The following is a 17,419-nucleotide window of genomic DNA, read 5'->3' on the forward strand; positions in this document are numbered from 1 at the left end:
CAGATCTCAGTTTGATCCTCTCTTAACAAGTTTGATCATGTTTGTGCTCAGTGGCAGCCTGCTCTGCATCAACTCAGAATAACCTCGGTGTTTGCAGTATCACTCAAAGGCTCTGAAAAGCCTAGTATTGTGCTGAACATGGTCTGTACAGCACTACAGGCTGTATTGCACAATGCAGCATGACAACATCTTTTATTGAAGCCACTTGGTTGGACAACACGTTTCAACCGATACATAATTCATTCTTTTTGTATCATTGTTATGGGAGCACACTATTTCAATATGATTTTGAGGTACTTGTACTTTCCTTTTGATTGCAAACAAGTGAATACTCACGTTAAAGATAGATCATCTTCTCGTGCTGAGCGGTGCAGGTTTTCTGATGTCGGCCTTGTTGACCCTGAGCCTCAGCACACTCTGGTGGATCACACAGGAAAATACTGTGATGCTGTTTGGAGCCGGGGAGTGGCCGATCTGCTGGTGAGAGTAGACTTTCCAATGCTGACTAATCTTCTGTATCTACGTACTGTTCTCTGGTTTGTAACCAGCATGAAGGAAATCCCCGGGCAGAAAAACCGTTGTGCTTATTTTCCTCCCAAGAAGCCACTTCAAAAGTCTTGAGGTCTTCACAATGATCAATATGATTGTGGACGGTGGTCATATCTGTACATGTGACAATGGTTACATTTAGCTTTGAGCTCAAGTTTAAATAATACATATGTTTGGCTGGATTAGGCCCTTTGCATTAGAACAGGACATATTGTAATAATTGACGTACTCTGAATTGCACCTAAAAAAAATGGCAGCATATCTGATGTAATTAAAAAAAGAATTTCCAAAGTATAATTTCAACAGTTTATGCCAGTAAAGTCAATCTGAAACTTGCATATTTAGAACTTTCCATGAATGAAGTAATTACATTTCGTGTTGGGGTGCGAGTTAATCAAAACAAAAAAAGCTATAATCATCTTGCGCAATCATATCCTAACAGGGCCGTGACCTCAATGTACTTTCAATGTACACAACATCATGACAAGCACAAATGTGGCCTCAAAAATGTTCCCTCTTTTTGTGCTGTCCCTTCTGGACTTTGTGATCTACAGCAGTGCTCCCCAATGTTTTGTTTACCTTATTAGAAGGCATACTCACACATACAGAATCAGCGACCTCGTAGGTATATATTTTGACCTTGGGTTCCCGACCCCACATGCTTTTTTATGTGAGAAGTGTATAAAACATGTGCTTGTATCTTGTGGTAAAAAGAGCAATGCAATTGATGTAAAATGTGCACATTTATAGGGTTGTCTCACATGGTACAAATCTGTACAAACATACTGACCCCTGTTCAGAGACATGTTGTTAAAGAGCTTTAAATGTTGCCAGGATTCCACAAAACTGAGGACTCCTTTTACAACTTCTTTTGGATAACAAATTTGCCTTTGGGCCACTGTGTGGAAAAATCCTCAGTTAAAAGCCTTTTCTATTTGGCGCTTCACATTATTGACTGCTCCCATTATATGCCCCCACAGTCTCATACAAAAGGAATAAAGGCCATTCAACAGATCTTTGCTCTGCATTTTTATCTTATTTCCACATAATCACGACAAACCATTTTCTAATCCCCAGAATGTTTAACATTTATAAACCAAAAGATACATCCTTTTTGATGTCTTTTACAAAGCTGAACAGAGTAAAGTACGTGAAATAAATACTAATAGTATGAATACATGGGAATATGTTATGTCAAATTAAAGGAATACAATTGACCAAATACAAAGTTAATGTTGTCCAGCCACCGAGCAGCATCTCATTTTGCCAACATATTAAAAGACGTGGTGGCAGGAGGATATTTAATGAAAACTGCATTTGGCCTAACAACACAAGTGCTCTGGCTTTGCTCACTCACTTCTACATAACACAATAACACATTTTGCTTATGACTTACATTCACTAACATATACAGTGTGTGGCAGTTGGTCAACATTCTTTCAAATCTGCCTGTGGACAGCATAAAACGTATCTCTCTAATAACATCTGTTTCAGTGCCATCACTTTGAAGCTCAATGGTCCTGGGTTGTTTTAATCAGCTCACATGCATTAAGCCGCATTTATCTTGATCACTTGCATGGTTTGCCACAAAGATAAATAGTGAGCCTGCAGTCTGAAGCAAGTGGTTGAGCCCAGAGAGAAAAATCAGAGGATAACCGTGGATTAGTAATAGTTTCCATGACAGAGCAGCATGGCACACATGATGCTGCCGTCGCCGAGGGGATCAGGGATGACGATCTATGGTCGCTGGGCCTTCAGAGGAAGAACATGGGAGCCAGGAAAGACACGGAGTCACACGCAGAGTTTCACTTTTAGATATAATTCTTCATCAGATTAAGCTGTGGAAAACACACAATCATGGCTTTTTCTCACCTCACTAAATCTTTTATCACCCAGGATACATTGAACACAAAGTAGGGAAGTGGGGGGGTGGTCCATTACAATGCTGATACAGACAGACTTAACTCAAGCCATTAAGAGTTCCTCTTGACCTGCAGGTTATTCAGCTGGAAACTGCACACAGGCCAGGAGTCACACCATCTCTGTGTTGCTGTGAAGCATCAGCGCTTCAACAGTATGTGCTGAGCCACCATGAGGGAAACTTCACTGTTTGTTCTCCTCGCATCGTCTTTTAACCGAGAAGGCACACGTTATGGATGATTAAATTATCTGTTGGCAGCTGAACTACATTTTGAATCCCTGAATTAAGTTTGAAACTATTCATATTGTAACCAGAAATCATTACAGGGAGCATTTACTAAAGTGCATTTGTGGAAACGCTGAACAAATTCTAGCTTTGTGAAATTCAAAAAGATATTCCCAGGTTTGGTTACAGCATCCTTAAAGTCAAAATGACGGGATCTTGGCCCAAACATGGAAAGGGGTATACTTACAGTCCCACGCAAGAAAACCATAAAATAATCTTGATAATGTCTTCCAAGATGGACCTACATTTAATAAAATTAAAGTTGCTTACTTCGTGTTTGTACATCTTCCAAGACCGCGCAAACTTATGGCTTTTATTCTGATCAACTAAAAATGTACTGACATTCTTTTAGCAATTATATCGTACTGAATGGATACAATTTTAAAATTAAGGGTCATTTTTCAGTTTTAAATTAATTACAAAAGCAATGACTGTGAATGTTATTTTTGCACTGATGTCTGTTTTACATTTGTATCCAAAATTACGATGACTTTATAGAAACAGCATGTGCACTTTGTTATATCCAAATGATGTTGTTAACTAAACCCTGAGCTGCACTTTCCTCCAAAGTGTTGTTGTTGTTTTGCTCCAGTATTTACACTAGCTCTCATTTATTGGGAAATAAACATCTGCGATCATGAACATGAATAAGTCTCTCACACAATTGGTTAAAAAACTTCGGTCTCATTTTTGGATTTTTATTATAAAGAACAGATGTTTAAAGACAACTCAGACTTGTGAAATAAATTTAAATAAAACTATCAATGAAGACGGCCTTTTTATACAAATATTTAATAATATAATAATTTGTTACCACTCTCCTTGTGTTGTTCCTTGTAGTAACCTTATAGATCAAACTGCTCCCAGAAGTTCAGTTTCAGTTTGGGATTCATATTTACATGAACATTTCAATAGATTTGAACAAATATTAACAAAAACAATCTAGCATTTTTCCCTTCTTTAAGATCAATGTTCTCATTATCCACATAGCATCTTGTTTTCTCTACTGGCGATTCCTCAGCCTCCGCGCCGCAGGTCGAGGTGTCTCTCTGTTGGAGTTAGACTCAGCAGCACACCCAGAGGTGAGACAAGCTCCTGGAGCTCCTCTGAGACCTGCGTGGCCCCTGAGGCCCGGCCGGCCCCCGTGGCCCCTCTCCCCCTGCTGTCCTGGCTGCCCGTTAAAGGCTCTGCCGGTACGTCCACGCTGACCTGTATTCGAGGAAAAATGGCTGTTTAGTCTTCAAGGCCTCTCTGTCTACTCACTTAGCTGACTAAGACTATTTCACAGGCAAGAGAGCATTTACACAGATATTCTTTTTCTTTTTTGGCAAATATCACACCTCTCTGACAGTAACATATCTCCTCTACCCTTTCCTGGGATTCAAAGCACTGACTCAGCTGAATATAGTTTGTAAAACTACGCACAGGCCTAGATGTGAACATCTATTAAATTCTCATCTTAACCGAACATTATTAAGTACTGGAAGAGTCATTTACCCTTTGGTCCCTGGTCTCCAAAGTATCCGGGCAGGCCGTAACCCTTGGGTCCTTTATCACCTTGCTCTCCTCTGTCACCTGCAAGCCAGACACAGACACACACACGATCACACACACACATTGGTCTAGACAGCAGACGGGTCAAAATGCCATTCTTGTAGGACGGAGCGCCACCTAAATACACAGCATACATGTTGATTAAAGACCTTATGTGTTACTGAGATCATTGTTAAATAAACATTTAAACACCTAGTAAATATTCTTTGATTACATCGAATTGGCAAGTGAATGTGGCACGAGTGTGACATCATGCTCAGGCCTCTAACTCTGAATTAGAGCTGAGCATGTGCACGTTAGCCGAGACTAGTTTTACACTATTGAATTGGTACAGTGCGGTCCATGATGAAAGGTAGCGAGTTTTTTCCAGTGGTGGAAAAAGTAAAAAGAAGCACATTTAGTCATTACTGTACTAACATGCAATTTTAAAAAGGCCTTGAATTAAATGTCCTTGACAAGGACTCTACTTTACTGCATTTCAGAGGGAAATATTGAACTTTTTTATTGCTACACTACATTTATTTATAAATGCCGGACTTTTACTTACTGTAACCTGCATCACTCAATAAGGGATGGGACAAAATACGAATTTGTACTGTACATATATAAATGTATTAACAATAGATCAATAGACTTCATAGAGACAAACCCACCGATAATTATTCTCTGCCGCTTTTAACTCACTTGTTTGCTTCACTGCAACTAGCTGGTGGACATAGAGTTGAATTTGCTTAATAGTAAATAGTTAAAGTTGAAAAAGACTTATCAGGTAGCCAAAAAAACAACTCCAAATAAATAGTAATTTCAGTAACTGTCTGCATGATGCGAAATAAACAACAGTTGCTCGATGAATAAGATGATATGTTTTATGTTACAGCTTGTTGTCTTGCCTCTTAGTGGTCCAAAAAATCAATTATTGTTGGCGTAAAGGATGTGAATTATTTTTCTTCTGCTACAGTAGATCTTGCTAAAACTGGTGAATTATAGCTTTGGTGTTCAACATATTCATAAATAATGTTTGAAAACAATTTTCACACCTGTTTCTGCTTTTCGGCCAAGATCCCCGGCCTCTCCGTAGAATCCCGGCAGACCCAGTTCTCCGTCAACACCGTCATTACCAGGGTCACCCTGACAACGTCATAAATATGAAAATACCCCATTAATATTTTTATGTGTTTTCAGTGAAAACCTTGCAATGTTTTCCTGAATCAAGGTTCCGCTACCTCTAACCAGCTAAAACATCAAGAGATTTATTTGAATGATTATATAATACTTTGTTGGGAAAACCTCGTACAGTAGTGATAGATCACTGTTCCTTGTTTGGCATTAAACGCCACAACATGAGGCTTACAGGCCATAATGTAATAAAATGAAATATTTAAAGTCACGGCCTCAAGAACATTTATCAGCCTGAGAGGCATTTTGATTAAAGAAGTTGTGGAACATGAATCGGTTCAACACTATTATAATGTGGAAAAGGCCTTCCAATCCAACGACAGCCTTGCTACTCTCCAAAAACCATTCAACACAGACCAAGTGTCTAGTCTGTAACTCCTTATTTGTCCTCATGGAGACGTGGAAAATCGTTTTTGCCAAATACTTCAGCTTCTAAGTCCAGTCCAGACCCTTGCAATGTGCATTTTATTCAGCCAGGGTAGAACAAATTAAACAATGTACAGAGAATGTACTGGGCTCCGGCGTAATGAGGGAGAAACACTAACAGCAATGACTTTGTGTCAATTTATGAACAATTGTAAAACTCACATTAGGTCCAGGGGGTCCTTTCTGTCCGGTGGGACCAGGGGCACCCATGGGGACGTCCCCATACAGAGGACAAACCGCAGCACACGTCCTCTTCACTGAGTTGGCAAAGGTGGACATCTGCACCAGGACCACTTTCTTACAAACCTCGATGACGTGTTGAGCTGAGAGGGTCGGGCCCTGTGTGAAGAATTATAATGATCACTGGAAGGGACCCAACTGGGGGACATGTAATATGAGGAATATTACGGGACAGGCATGCTGAAGCAGTGACTGCCTCACAGAGGAAATGCAATGAAGAAATTAAGCCTATAATATTTCCTTAGGCTCATTATGGATTTATAGCCACACTTAATGAAACCCATGCTGCGAGTCACTTATTACTAGGGGCTAATGTGAAACTCTTAAATGTGTTTTTGACACAAAATACTGTTTGTGTGCCAGTCTGTGTAACTGCTGCTGTTTCTGTGCCATCATTTAAAGATACATGGATTGCCTAATATAGTACAGGCTCAAGAGTAGTACTGCAATACTATAGCTCTGTAATGTGTGTGGTATCAGGAACCAAAAATCAGATTCAGAAGCTTGTAGTTTACTTACGGGTGGACCCCGGGGACCCTGGAAGCCATCAAGTCCTCCTTCACCTCGAACCCCCTTGACTCCGACAGGACCTGCACGTCCAGATGGGCCGACGGGGCCGCGCTTCCCCCGTCCCCCCTGAAGACCCGGCCCCCCCCTGTCTCCAACCTACAGGCAGTGCATCCGTCAGCATGACAATGACAAATGAGTTCAGCAAACCTCTGACTTTTAAACTAGTTTGAAAAAATCCATTGAGTTGTACTGTTATTTGACATTTGTCTCTTTTGTTTTTTTATCTGCACTATTTAACAAAGGTTTCAACTGATGGAATTCATGTTTTGGGACAATTTTAAACTAATGGTTATACACATAAATACATATTTTTAGGGTTTTGGTTATTATTTGCCATTTTGTACATTCAAATCAAAACAATGTGTGCGCTAACATATATTAAATGATATCTGTCTGGGACCCTAATATCTAGGTAGCTTATCAGAGTGTCCTTTCTCATATACATTATGTCTTATGATTGTACTTGTCTTTTAACTTTTTGTGAACAGAAACTGAACTGAAGAGCATTGATCCAAATAAATAAAAACTAGGTAAATAACAGAGTTGGTAGACTAAGTAGTTAGTAGTTTTTAGACTTTTCAGTTTGCAAACAGAAACATGATATTTCTCAAAGAAGCTTGACAACGGAATCACAACTCACCTTTCCTTTTGGGCCCTTAACTCCTTTCTCCGCCTAACAAAGAAGAAGAAACATTTATGTTAATTGTAATGGTTGCCAAAAAATGTGATGATGATGATGAGAGAGGATGAAACATTTGAGTCCGTACCTGTGCACCTTTTACTCCTTGGATTCCCTGGATTCCCGTGTTACCCTGAACAAAGCAAATGAAAAATATGAAAAAGCTTGCAAATATTTGATGTATCAGAACTTCACAGGTGTTCACTGCATGACCAGATGGATAGTTAATACTTGGTAAAATATAGCATCTTTTAAATCCACACAGTAACGCTTTAAATCAGAAATTATTCAATTTAAATCAGAAATTATTCAATTTAAATCAGAATACTCCAGTTTAAAACATATACAGATAGGCATTAGAAGGTGTTGTTAGCGTAATTTTTTGTATCTATAATGGCTGAAGATGTATTTACCTTGGATCCTTGTTTTCCAGACACACCAATGTGTCCCTGCAAAGAGACAACATGGTTTAATGGCATGGAGGAAAATGAACTACTGTTTGGGAGATTTCAGAAAATTCTTGTGGAGCACTTACAACAGGTCCCGGTGGGCCGATAAATCCGGGTCTTCCTGGCTTCCCTGCAGAACCCTTGTAACCTCTTGGGCCCTCGAGAATAAAACATTCATTAAACCGACCTAAGGGACTGCTTTAGTCTTTGGTGTTTTCCTTTAGAATGGTAAACTACTTTACGTATAAGAACATGTATTATGTGTTTATCTTCTGAAAAAACGACTTACAGTTCGGCCTTGGGGACCCATTTCTCCTGCAGGCCCAAGGGCACCTCTCTCTCCCTGTAAAAATCACAAATGAATGAACATGCCCAGAAAAAACACAATTTAACATATCTTCAGACAAACAAACAAGATTGGCGAGTTACCTTTGTTCCAATGCGCCCAACTTTTCCATTCTGACCTTGTGGTCCTTGGTAAGCCTGTCAGGGATGAATGACATTACCACGAGTGCACTTCCAATTAACTTTATCATCAAGACATCATTTTTAGGAGAATATAATACCTCTATTCCTAAATCACCCTCTCTGCCTGGCAAGCCTGGGTCTCCAAGAATGCCCTAGTGAAACAATACGATTATTATAGAACAGACACATGATTTATGGAGGGTAATTGAGCTCTCAGGTGTGTCAGCAGTACCTTTGGTCCGAGGGTGCCAGCTCTGCCCCCAGGACCAGTGACCCCCTAGTGTTCAGACAGAAAACATCCATTACATTTCAAAACAAAAACCGTACTGCTGTAAATGGACACATTGTCTTTGTTTAATGTAATACATACAGGCTTCCCCTTCTGTCCAGCAGTTTGCCTCTCTCCAGGATCTCCCAGAATGCCCTGTCAAACCATCAGCATAAGTAATACATTATAATATATGCAACACATTTCTGTCAGCTATAAACACGGTGAACCATGGAGCCTTCTTTCATATACAATAGAGTAGGTTAGCATTGTGTTTGAGTCTCTTTATTCAGTGAATCACCAGTTTATGTTGATACAGTTCACGTTCTCAGCCAAAATCCTACCACATGTACTAATGTTGTTTATGGAGACGGCACATAAGCCAAAAACAGAGTTTGATTCCAGAGTTAAACCACATTAAAACAGATTTTCTGGCTCTCAGTGCTTCACATGGGAGTTTTGAAGGTGGACAAGAATTAAGAGCTCATTATGGACTTTGGGACAGGGGATCCCACACAACAACCCACCTGCTTTCCTCTGGGTCCAGCACGGCCTAACACACCAGTCTTCCCTCTTTCTCCCTGAAAAATAAATACATATTGGGATTAAATCACAATGTTTATATTAAAAACAAGACATTGAAAGGAAGAAAATAAAAATACCTTTACTCCTTGAAACCCGGGAATGCCTTCATATCCTATCCCGCCTTTAGCACCCTTTAAGGAGGCCAAAGTGTTAGAGATACAAATAATTCAATTATAATAGGGCTTACCACTGTGTATGAAGGGTTAACTCACAACTTCTCCCAGTTTTCCAGTCTCTCCGAGGCCTCCAGGTGGTCCACGCACTCCCTTTAATTAGTCACAATAATGACATTAACAGTTGTCTATAAAGTTGTAACATTGGACAGCAAACTGCAAATAAATCTAATAAAAAGTCTGTAACCTCATTAGCTGCCTAATTAGACATTTAATTAAAGCTTAAACCCAGCCAGGAGTTTACCTTGAAACCCCCTGCCCCTTGTAATCCTGTCAGCCCTTTAGATCCTCTGTCTCCCTGTAAACACAACATGTCATTAATACACCATTTGTATCATTTGAGGATTTAATAACATAATACATCTCAGTGTGATAAATTACCACTTGGCCCCAGAGTCCTCTCATTCCTTTTTCCCCTTTGATTCCTTCTTCACCCTGAGGAGACGTGTGAGGTTTCATTAAAGCGTTTGATAACAAGCCAAACCAAAGTGTAACCCTTATAGGGGGATATTAAAGTCAGATCTCACCTTTAGGCCTGTGTCGCCAATGTTACCATAATCTCCTGTGTTGCCCCGGATCCCCTGCAAAACAAGTTTGAGTCAATCAAAAGCTTGATAAATACAGCATAAAATACACATTTTGGCGGCTGGTTCAAGAGAGAAAGGCAATAATGACTTGTGGGAGATTCAACTTTGGACTCAGACAGAAAAACTGTTTAGACATGACGGTTAAACACTCGGTTAGCTTTGATTTGTATGCAGACATTGTGGCTAGACAGACAGTGACCAAATTGAGCAAAGCTTTCATGTGTGATGCTTGTATACTTTAGCATGAAGACTGGAAGCAGGGGGAACGGTTTATCTGGTTCAGTTAAAAGTAAACTAAATCTGCCTACCAGCACCTAAAGCTCACAAATCAACATGCAACACACCAGGCGTCTAACATTACATATTTAAAGGTAACAAGACTGCAGGAAGTCATTGTGCCTGGGCAAGAAACAGTAATGCCATGTTTAACAAAACCACAATAAACAAAGGGAGTTATAAAAGTGTTCATTTGTATGCTTTAAAGCCATTGTCTTATTTCTGGCTTTGGACAGGGGCCTTTCCCTTGTTCCCGGTATTTCTACTAACCTAAGCAGACCAGCTTTTGTCTGTAGTTTTATATTTAACAGACAGTTATGAGAGGGTCATCAATATTCTAAAAAACGAAGCGCAAATTGCTCAAAGTATTAATTAATTAAATTATTTAGCTACAGCCAGGCGGCATTAAGCTCAGTGCAACACGGTCAACTCCAGATCCTATGTTGATATCAAGGGCTCATTCTAAGCTAACGAAACCGCAAGGATTCTTAGTTTCAGGCCATAATATACTGATGACAACATGATTATGAACACTTTATTCTATTTACTTCAATAAATCCGCCTACATCCTACACTCTGGACCTTTATTTACATTTTGTGTTTGTTTAATTTGTACCAAACCAGAGTGAACATAGCTAGCTGTCTATCTCTGCTAAGCTTACTATCTCCTGGCTGTAGCATAGAGTTGTATCAATCATCTTACTTTGTGAAAAAACAATGATATCTCTTAAAAAACTATTCCTATAACGTGAACTGTAGTAAGGAAGTGAAGTTTTAAATCTGAAACTACTACAAGTTTCATGCACGTAAATATTAATGGCAATACACAAAAGCATGTTTAGCAGGATCTAGGAAACATGAGTCATATATACAACAAAATGGACCAGAATGGTTTGGACAGATGCTGACTTCCTTAGTAGTAGAAGAACAAATGTTTTCCATTTGGCTGTATTTCACTGAGTCAACAAACAGATCAAACAAGCTCCAGGATGCCTTTGTGTTGTCAGTTTATTTGCCCACCTCACCAGCCCAGTCAGCTGGGCAAAGGGTAACCTCAGGCATGGCCGACAGTAGGGCGAGAGGCATGACCGTGAACTTTACAACGTTTCGAAGGCGTTATAGCTCGGACAAGCAAAGGACCACCCAACACCTAAGATGGACAGTTTTTTAAATCCGTGCCAGGAAATGCCCTCCTTGAATGCCAGCAAGGGAGGAGATAAACATGTTGGGGCTCTGTGATTCACAAGCTGGCAGGAGGTCAAAACTCTAACGAGTTACAGAAGACAGATGTTTACTCCCAGATGAGCTACAGCTGCAACTCAGGACACAAATGTGTAGCCTAGCATGTACAGAGCTCTGGAAATGTGCTTTGAATGTGCGTGGGTCTGGAGGCGTGCATGTGCTTAGGCAGCATGGGGGATTTCTTTGAGTGCAACGGACATGTTAAATGCCAAACGATCACACACGAATAAAAAATAAAACACATGTTCTCTAGACTGTTTTAAAAAGACTCTCAGATCTGTTTCAACACAACACTGACCGCTAACCATGAAAGAGATTAACAAGTCATCTTAAGTGGAAATAATCACGTCTGCGGCTCCCTGAAGTTTACAAATGTGAGTGTATTTGTTCATTCATCGATGCATGTGTAACTGCAGGAGAAAACCGTCTTCATTATAATTTTCTTAAACATCTCTTCCCTTTCACAATTTGGTCTTCCTGTGGGGAATTAATTTGCCTTATCCAGACAAATTTCACCCAACAGTAAAGCATACTAATGGTATTCATTACCAACACTTGGAGGGTTGGGTTATTGCTCAATTGCTTGGTTTTACTGTGTGTGGGATTCACTACATTTGGCTGTGTGTTTCTTTTCAAATGGAAAAGCAAAACCATTAGAAATCCTGTGATCTCAGGCCAGTTTGAGTTAAATCCTATATTCTAAACAGCCCGAGCCTGTGTTTTAAGATGCAAATAGCTATTTCAGAACGGCAAAAGCAAATGTATTGTTACATCCGTATTGGTTAGTGTTTAGATTGGCTTCCTCCTGAACCTTCTGCAAAGCAGATATTAGTTTTAAAACTATGATAGCTTCTATGTTTACTATCGCTAAGCGCTTCTGCTTCCAGATCTGTTTCCATCCTGTCCTGTCTCAGTTGTACTTCCATTGCCATTTTCCACAGATTCGCTGCTGTCTCAAGAATAAAAGTTTTACAATGTCACTCTCCCACAATTTATTTTAACTCTTCATTGTACAGCAAGAGGAAGTGGGTGCTAAAGATTCTACTGAGTAAACATCATTTATCCAGTGTTACACCGGGGTTGATATTTGATCCACTGAGAGACATATTGTAAATGTATTTACCCAGTTTCCATGTCTTCCTTGGTCTCCGGCTTTTCCTAGAAGACCTATGTGACCCTGTAAAAGAATACAAAAAATATGTCAACAAAGATTGAACTTGTCCTATCAGTAAATCTCACTGTAAAGGCACATTAACCTTTGGCCCTGGAGATCCCTGGATGCCGGGTTGTCCGTGCATACATTTGCAAGACGCTCTTCCAGCTGTTAGGCCGATCTCTGCGTAACCCCCACACTGCCATGGACAGAAAGGTGAGAAAACTGTATTCAAACTACAAAAACTTCTCCAACTGACTGAATGAAACCATGTTGAATGAGAGTAGACCTACCACATTGGAGAGCTCGCAGCAGCCTTCTGAATAAGCCTTCTCTGGGTCACATGACACCTCCATCTGCTGGAGATCCACCTGGAAAGAGACAGGGATCATATGGTAAGTTGTTAAGTTTTTGAAATATTACTTTAGATGTATATATAAATCCAAACTGTGAACGTACAGAGACAGAGCGATCTCCTGCTGCGCGCTTCACGATGGAAGTGTATCCTTGATGGATTACTGGCCTCGGCTCATCGATGGACTCCACGCTGACCTCTTCGCAGTCCATCAGCAGCTTCACCCAACTGCCCTTCACACTCAGCGCCAACTTGTGCCACTCGCCATCAAAAATCTTCTCCACACCACTGAAGGTCCTCAGCATCTGGCTCCCATGGGGGCTGGTGTAGAAGAAGTCTAAAGAGCGCGTATCCCCCTGGAAACGCAGGCCGACTTGCTCTCGTCCCTCGGGGTCGCTGACCTGCCACAGGTCCCAGGACTTCTTGGCCGTGTCCTTGGTCACCTTAAATGTTGCAATGACCGAGTAGTCGGAGGGAAGTCCATCTGGATACACATCGCTGTGGGAAAAGAGTGTGGTTTACAAAACTGGGTACCATTACCCAGTTGAGGCAGCATTTAGGGGCAAAACACCAATGAAGGGCTTTTGTAGGGACATTTGGGTTTTATTTAATAAGAACATGAATAAGTAGAAACAGAGCTTCTTGGATTTCAAATTCCACTTTAGCATGTGACACATTTCTTTGTAACTTTTTTTTAATAATGGACTATTTAGCAAACTGACATTCTTTCTTTCTTTAATTCGAGTAAAGCATATGTTCACTTAACCCAAGGGTAAAAAATCAGGATCTAAAGGCAAACAAAATCTAAAGCTCTAAAGAGTAACTGAGAACCATAGTAAAATATAGTATTTTGTTCCACATTTGCTTAAAAGTTTGTATTTTCATGACATGTAGAAACATTGATGGCTGTGCTTTGTTGTACGTCTGCACAAAGCAGTGATGTCTCAAGATACTGACAGACACTTGAGTACACTTACATCACCTCACTATTATCCCTGTAGCCAGTTGAAACGCTGCAGAAGATCATCAAAAGTTAAGTTGATTCAAATCAATTATTAAAATAGTTTGCAATACATAAAATCATCAATTAGTTGGTCCTATGTGATGATGGACTGCAGGCATAGTGGCAACGTCTCTTGAGGTGAGGGCAGTCAGCTAGCCAATGTGCCATGTGTAGCTAACGTGATGTTTTACAGGCAACCACTAATGCTTTTATCTAAAATTAGATTAAAGAGAAACTAGGTTTACTATCAGAGAAAGTCTAAATGTATATAGTTTATTTCTGCTTTACAACAGAAACGTGAGGAATATTCTGACCATAGTATTACTATTAATATATATATATATATATATATATATATATACGTTTTTATCAGCTTTATTGTCAGTGCATACAATAGATGCATCCGGGTGTCCATATTAAGTTTCAAGTTTCTACATTGTATAAGAGGAGTATGTTAATTTATTTAATAGAATGCTAGAAATACTACAATTATAATGACCAAAATAGTTGTTATTTCGAGCCCTTGTGTTAAGTGCATTTTCCAGATTAATTTAAATGAACTGTGCTCAGGCTGTGGGGGATTGTACCTTATAGTCCTCCGTAGGTGGATGGCAGGGTTGACACGGTAAGCCGTAGCCTCAGGTTGAGATCCGTCCACTATCTTCACTCCACTCGACTCGGGAACACGAAACTCCTCCAGCAGATTAAAACCTCACAGCACAAACAGCAGGCTTAGTTTGACATCAAAGGGATTCAGCATCAAAGGTGCTGGACTGCTTCTAAAATATACGTCAGTGCTGATATCACGGATTGTTTCAATAGTTGCATTACTCAATGCCATTAATAATGCCATCTCTTCACAGCCCCAATGAGGTCATTTATGAAACCCATTAACAGAAAAAGGCTGTTTATTTCTTACATGTGTGGGTTTGGCTACTGAATACTAAACACAGTTTGAATGAGATCACCAAAGCTGTGATGTTTCCTGTGAAGTCAAAACTATTAGGTAAAGTGATCTGATTACAAATGTCATGGCTCATGAAGAAACTAACTCTAGAAAGAAAAACGGATACCTGCTCCTTTAGAGCATGTACAAAAGGAATCCGTACCTAAAATGTGCAGACTTGTCAAGGTATTCTAGTGTGAGTATTTGAGAGACAAATTATAACGTTTAGGTGTCACGTTTTGTTCTAAAACTGTGTAATTATAATGTATTTCAGTCATTAGACCATCAAGACCTATCAAAGTCCACTTAAAATTGATAACAGATTACATTAAAAAGGAATAACTACTATTATTATTGCTTAGTGCGGCTTATACTATTTCTGACTGTTCTATCTCAGGGTATGACCCCTCAGGTAAAACAAAGGGCCTGTGTTTACTAATTTATTTATAGTGAAAGTGAGACTCAGATGAGACAGTGAGCTTCAAAGGTTCATGTACACAGCTTAACCCAGGATGACCCTCAGTGTCACATAAGGAAATACAATACTGGTGTGAAGGCAAACAATGGATCATGAACTGACAAACACTGACATCTGCTGGTCATGGTACATACAGTGTTCAATCTGGAAAACCAAAGTCTCTCAACAGAAAATGTATGTGATTTATGCGATTAATGCCCAACAAGTTTTTTTATGATACATGTTGTAACATAAATTATACATTTCTGAGATTGTAAATCTCTACGACAGGAAAAATGAAACAGCATATCCATTATAACAAATGGTTCCATATGAAACTAGCATATTATGTAAGTGATGAACCAGTGTTTGTGTTATTTTGTTGGAAATCTCAAATAGGTAAGAAGAATATATAAAACTTACTTGGGAGCTTTTGACATTGGGTCAGTCCCAGGAAGGCAGAGAGTGCTGCAAACACCAGCATTTCTTTGTAGGCTGGCATTCTGTCTTTTATGAAGTCAGGGGCTATAAGTGCCTGCAGTACAGCAATACAATGAATCAATTACCAAATGAAAATAGGCTGTTAAATACAAGACAGGAATTCAAACTGTTTAAACTTTATATTTCAAGGCATACATGTTAAATATTAAGAAATAGTAAATAAAATAAAACTTAAATGTCTATACCAAACCCCCTGGTATATCACATCAAAACTGTTTTATTTGTCCTTTTGGTCATCTTAAATATTTGTTTAAAATGTCTTTGACAGTTTAGGTTGTATGGTAATTTAATGATAAGACTATCTGTGTAAACAAATATAAGTTCTATTGAATAACATTCTTTAGTTTCACCACATTAGAGAAAAGCATTATTGCCAGATAACAGACATCTGGATAATACTATATAGATATTCTTAAGATTTCTAACTTAACAAGATATGAAACCCTAATTAACATCAAAAACGATTTGAAAAAACCCCAAATAAAGAACAGTTTAAGAGAAGGATGCATTACTCACATATTCCTGAACAAAATTGTCCCAGGGCTCTTGCAGATGGGTCTATTCCAGCTTCTGGTGTGAGGATGTATCCCACTCTAAAGATCCATCCCGGCCCTGTGTGTGGTTGAACAGGAGGACCATTCAGAGAAAAAGCTGTGGCTCTCAGAGGAGCCTGACCCCTGAGCTCCACTCCACCTTTGGTCCCCAGGGGATCTGTCTCTTCTCATAGGCCAGTTACAACTACTGTCACTGCAGGTCCGGGAAACAGTCATCACTCACATTAAAGTAATGCAGCTGATCATACAAGAGCCTTAGTGTAGCTTTTGAAACTTGCAGTATGTTGTATGCAAATTGCAGTATGTTGCTTCAACAATTCAATGCAACTCTAAAAAAATAAAGTTTGGGGGTTTCTTACTATGAGGATTTGTGTCTCTTTACACTTACGCTGGTACAGTTAACGTAAATTACTACTTTGTGGGGACATTTGGACATTTGTGAAATAAGTCTACAATTGCTTTTAAAACAGTCTCACGGTTTTAGTGTATGTTCATTGAAAATACAGTGTTTTACCGTCATAGTCTCAATGAGAGAAAGATGTAGTATGTCACAGCCAAACACAAGATGCTCTGCAAACATTCCACCCTGAGCAGACCACACCCTCGATGTAAACCTCCACACTGCTGCTAGTAGCAACCAGGCTGTAGGGAGACTGTGGGAAATGACAACTGTATAAAACAAATAAACAGGAGATAACTGTTTCACTATATGGCAACAAGAAGTCTAAAAGCTTCCCATGTTCTTATACTTGAAGCACCATGTTGTATTCAAGTGTTTTAATTTAGCAGCATGGAAGAAAGGGACAAGAGCTAAGCGAGATACGAGAGTTTTCAGCCATGCTAGCAGCTCTGAGACTAAATGCTAACGTTAGTATGCTAACATGCTCACAGTTACAATAGCAACATGTTGTTGCAAATGATATGTTAATATTTATCATCTTATTCATCATAGATGCGTCACTTATCAGCAGAGGTGGGGACTCGAGTCACATGACTTGACTC

The 17,419-nt window shown here is 39.5% G+C and overlaps 1 protein-coding gene across 1 annotated transcript; it reads right to left on the reverse strand.

The window, feature by feature from the left end:
• Positions 1-3,439: 3,439 nt before the first annotated feature.
• Positions 3,440-16,593, reverse strand: zmp:0000000760 (collagen alpha-1(IX) chain). Its single transcript, XM_034201899.1, has 27 exons — positions 16,380-16,593; positions 15,786-15,897; positions 14,547-14,670; positions 13,061-13,454; positions 12,895-12,972; positions 12,705-12,800; positions 12,572-12,625; positions 9,871-9,924; positions 9,725-9,778; positions 9,588-9,641; positions 9,383-9,436; positions 9,248-9,301; positions 9,113-9,166; positions 8,688-8,741; positions 8,550-8,594; positions 8,416-8,469; positions 8,279-8,332; positions 8,139-8,192; positions 7,936-8,007; positions 7,814-7,849; positions 7,489-7,533; positions 7,362-7,394; positions 6,671-6,817; positions 6,074-6,250; positions 5,347-5,437; positions 4,253-4,330; positions 3,440-3,964 (listed from the first exon to the last, which is right to left on the reverse strand). Exons 2-27 carry the CDS (start codon positions 15,862-15,864, stop codon positions 3,759-3,761), a joined length of 2,295 nt encoding a protein of 764 aa, XP_034057790.1. The 5' UTR covers positions 15,865-15,897; positions 16,380-16,593; the 3' UTR covers positions 3,440-3,758.
• Between the last annotated feature and the right edge of the window lie 826 nt (positions 16,594-17,419).

This window comes from Gymnodraco acuticeps, unplaced genomic scaffold (assembly GCF_902827175.1).
Source record: "Gymnodraco acuticeps unplaced genomic scaffold, fGymAcu1.1, whole genome shotgun sequence".
Classification (NCBI taxonomy): domain Eukaryota; kingdom Metazoa; phylum Chordata; class Actinopteri; order Perciformes; family Bathydraconidae; genus Gymnodraco; species Gymnodraco acuticeps.

What these genes read in the sequence shown, in the direction of transcription:
- zmp:0000000760 (XM_034201899.1), bottom strand. Translation starts at nt 15,864, where the DNA reads ATGCCAGCCTACAAAGAAATGCTGGTGTTTGCAGCACTCTCTGCCTTC. An exon ending in TGGGTCCCCAAGGCCGAACT is followed by an intron (nt 8,008 to 8,138) that starts GTAAGTCGTTTT and finishes TTTATTCTCGAG; the next exon opens with GGCCCAAGAGGTTACAAGGG. An exon ending in TGGAGACCAGGGACCAAAGG is followed by an intron (nt 3,965 to 4,252) that starts GTAAATGACTCT and finishes CCTCGAATACAG; the next exon opens with GTCAGCGTGGACGTACCGGC.